Consider the following 3951-nt stretch of genomic DNA (forward strand, 5'->3'; position numbering starts at 1 on the left):
TGTTCTACATTCTGAGCACCTCGCGTACTGGCGGACGCCTACTGGGATATGATTCATTTTATCGTACAATCACCGGGACCAGCAACTCGAACCGGCCGAAATTGTTTGTGACTTCGAAGCGCCACTGTTGGACGCACTACAAACACAGTTTCCGAACGCAATTGTGTTGGGGTGCTTGTTTCATCTGAAACAAGCACTCCGACGGGCTATGAAGCGCTATGCTATTCCGGAGGAAGAGTGTCTGATTGCAATGACACGTGGTGTCCTAGACACCCTGACGGTGATTGATCCTGCTCACATCGAGCGAGGTATTAAGTGGGTAAAGCGTGAGATCAAGTTGCGCTGTGCTCAAGCTGGCGTGACCTACTCTACTGAAAAATGGGCCGATTTTTGGGGGTATTTCAACCGCACTTGGCTGGAGCAGTATACCATCGATGTCTGGAACGTATTCGGCATGAACAACGAGTTGGTCGCACGAACGAATAATCCCCTGGAGAGGTTTAACAGGGAGCTTAATACACGTTTCCCAACCCCGCATCCTTCAATGGCGACATTTGTGACGGTGATCAAGGCTATATCAGCTGAGTACGTACGCCGCGTTGCTGATGTTCCTCGTGGGCGAGCCCGCCGTGTTCCTCGCGAGGTCATTCAGCTACCACAGGTTGTGGACATTCCCTCTGACGTTGACAGCGACGTGGATCCTCCACTGGAGGAACTGGAGGCAGTTGCTACACCCGCAGCGGACGGTAGTACACTCACTAGTGCTACGTTGTAGATATGTCCGTGTAGCAACCAGAAGACCTCGGTATATGCTTCATCTTCTCCCCTTTAAAAGTGTTTTTCTTTGGTTTCAGTCTGTTCATAATTCAGGTCTCAAATCCTGATCTCTAATCCGATCAGTTCCGCATACGTACCATTTGGGAATCTACCGTTGTTATCAATGATACCAAGAGGGATCATATTCTGATCGAGAAATGATAGCGTCAGTTCTGAATTGGTTCCTTGCATGGGACAATACGCTAATTCTTGTCCTTGAGACGTTGTGATTAGACCGCCATATTCAATCCCAGCAGACGTGAATGTGTGTAGTACTTGATTGTTGTTTGCGATTGGATTGTAGAGATTTGAGCAAGTAATAACAACAGCGGCTGTCGGGTCTATCTGAGGCACCAAATTGCTATTAACCGCATAAACACTAGTCGTTTGCGCCGCTGGATATATAGCTGGGCTGAATCCGATGATAGTTCCGAAAGCAGCATTATCTACTTGGAGCTGAGGCGTGTATGCAGTAGCTGGAATCGTTGGAAATCCGCTAGCAGCAGTGTATCCAGTGATATTCTTCACTGGCTGCAAACTAAACTGTAGAGCATAACTGGAGGGATTCTCGGCACATGAGATGAAATAGTAGTACTGTCCAGTCGTGTTATTGATCAGATAAAGATTGTTCTGAATGCAAAAGTATTGGAGGTAGTTGTTGATCTCGCTTGCTGAATATGTGCCATCAGGGAGTGTGATAGAATAAGTAGTTGTAGTAGAAGCTGTCGGCCATATGATCTTGAAACTATTGTTTTGGCGCTGAGCAGTAATTGCTCGCCACGAGTAGTATATAGATATTGATCCTAGTGCAATTTCATACTGACTGAAGTCAATTGGCTGCGAGAATCGATATCGGAACTGGTGAGTAGCCACTTGATTGTTCAGATTTAACAGAATTGGAAAGCTCATTTTATCTACTTGTATATACTATCCAAAAGAAAGAAAAATGCATCGACGAAAGAGGATTCGACGACAATTAATGCCTCAGGCAATGGAGATTGATGGATCAGGCGAGGTAGATCACTCGAAACCTGTAGCACCATCCAGAAATGACTACGGCTCAACAAATATTGAAACATTGTCCAATCAGCTTCAGAAGATCAGTGTTAGTCATCTCGCTAAGGAACAAAAAAAGAAGAAAGCACCAAAATACATTGATACGTCGAAGCTACTAACGTTCAATAGATCTAAGAGATCTAAAGCTTCATCTGTGACGGGGTCACACAGCACCTTGCGCTAGAGGAAGTTATCTTCCGAGAGTATACAAACTCTCAGTGAACGGCAGTTCACAGGTCCCCTCTTTAATTAAAGAGAGCGAAGTGACCTAAATAAGGTAGATTGTAAACTGAGTATATTTATAGGTAGGTTAAGTTTGTGGTTAATACAAACTATCAGTTACCTATAGAAATGCAATGTCATTTAACCAATGGTTGGTTTTGAATGACCTTGGTACCTTGTACCAAATATCCCGGAGTATGACATGTCATACTCCTGAAGTGTGAAGTGTCACACTTCATGCAACCAGGGTACACTTAGTGCTACGTACCCCGTTACATCCTCCCCCACTTAGGTTCGGTTTACCGACCAATCAGAATGAAGAGATGTTCGTCACAAACTCTCATTCTCAAAGTCGAAAACCATCGACTCGGCCGCGCGAGCGCGGCGAGAGGCTCACTTTACAGTTAGAGCCTCGAGCAGCAACCTGTGCGCTCTCGTCAAGGTCTCACTTCGACCGTTAACATGCCTCGTGGCACTGCTAAGAGCGGTGCTAAGACACGCTCCAAGGCTGCAGCCGGTAAGGCGCAGGCCAAGAGCACTAAGCCTCACGGCAAAGGCTCTGCACTTAAGGAGGCTACTCAGGTGGCCTCCGAGGCTATCGGATCCTCGGGTGACGCGGCTGCGGACAAGCGCGCAAGCAGGCGCCGCAGTCCGTCGCCCTCGTCTTCAGACAATCGTCCGAACCCTCGGTTCGTAGAACGTGAGTTCAACTCGGGCAGTGAGGACGATGCCGAGTCCGAGAGCACTCATGATGCTCCTGCGGGCTCTGTGGGAGGGCACAGCCCAGTGCCCAGTGAGCACAAAGAAGACAGCGTGCAGTCGTCCGCTAGTGATCACGGTGATCACAGTCCCAGGACCTCTGTGCGCTCTGAGAGTCCGGCCGTTAAGGCTAAGGGCACTCCCAAAGCCGGTGGCGATGAGGAAGGGAGTCCTCGCAAACGTCTCTCGCTTGCCGAGGGTCTTGCGCGCGCTAAGGCCTCTAAAGCCGAAGGCGCCAAGCCCTCAAAGAAGCGTACCGCCTCTAAGTCTCCACTCCGCGAGGAGAAGGAGAATTGACGCTCCTATCAGAGTCTCTTCGGCTCCTCGGATGAAGAGGAGGAGAAGGAGGAAGAAGAGGAAGAGGAGGGTGCCATTGTTGAGCCCCGGGAGGTCTCGAATGACCTCGACCAGCAGCAGGAGGATTTCCAAGCTGCCCAGCGTGTGCGTGGGGGTTCGGTGGCGGCACCCGTCAGCCAGGGAGCTGCCATCAACTCAAGAGGGTATTGGCCTCCCGAGGAGAGCTCTGGGGCTGACCTCTTCTTAGAGCTTCTCGTCGCTCCTCGTGGCCTTGTGGGCGGCCACACTTCTAGGGGCATCTATGAACGAGCCCTTGTTCAGAAAGAACAGTTGTTCGTCGACAACGTGGAGGCTGCTCGGTGTGTGCTTCTCGCGCCACACCGCATTCCCCTTAAGGACTTCACGACTTGTCGTAAGAAGCCCGAGACCCGGGGTGGTCTCTATCCTGTTTGGGGATACCCCTGGGTTATGCCCGAGAACTGTCCCACATGGGAGTTCTTGTGAGGACATGTTCTGGGCGTGGGTGGAGACTCTCAAGTACTCGCCCACGGAGTTATGGGGAACTCCATGAAGATCAGCAGCTGTCCCACATCCTTGGACCAGCGTGATCTTCGTGTGAGGGTTGCCCACGTTGATCAGCAAGCGTATGCTGCCAAGGGGACATCCCTGAAGCGCGCAGACTTCTAGCGCTCACGATGAGCCCGGGTACGGATATGTATTCATCATCCGTACCCCGGTTCGGGCGAGAAAGCCGCGGGACTACTTATGAAAGCTGCCGCCCGCTTCTGGTCCCAGATTGAC

General features: G+C 50.4%; 1 protein-coding gene across 1 annotated transcript; it reads right to left on the reverse strand.

Moving 5' to 3' along the window:
* Positions 1-1046: 1046 nt before the first annotated feature.
* Positions 1047-1725, reverse strand: PITG_14036 (uncharacterized protein; the record flags this gene model as incomplete). The annotated part of the gene is made up of 3 exons (XM_002899127.1): positions 1047-1091; positions 1141-1292; positions 1356-1725. 3 exons carry the CDS (start codon positions 1723-1725, stop codon positions 1047-1049), a joined length of 567 nt encoding a protein of 188 aa, XP_002899173.1.
* Between the last annotated feature and the right edge of the window lie 2226 nt (positions 1726-3951).

This window comes from Phytophthora infestans, genomic scaffold (assembly GCF_000142945.1).
Source record: "Phytophthora infestans T30-4 supercont1.32 genomic scaffold, whole genome shotgun sequence".
Lineage (NCBI taxonomy): Eukaryota > Oomycota > Peronosporomycetes > Peronosporales > Peronosporaceae > Phytophthora > Phytophthora infestans.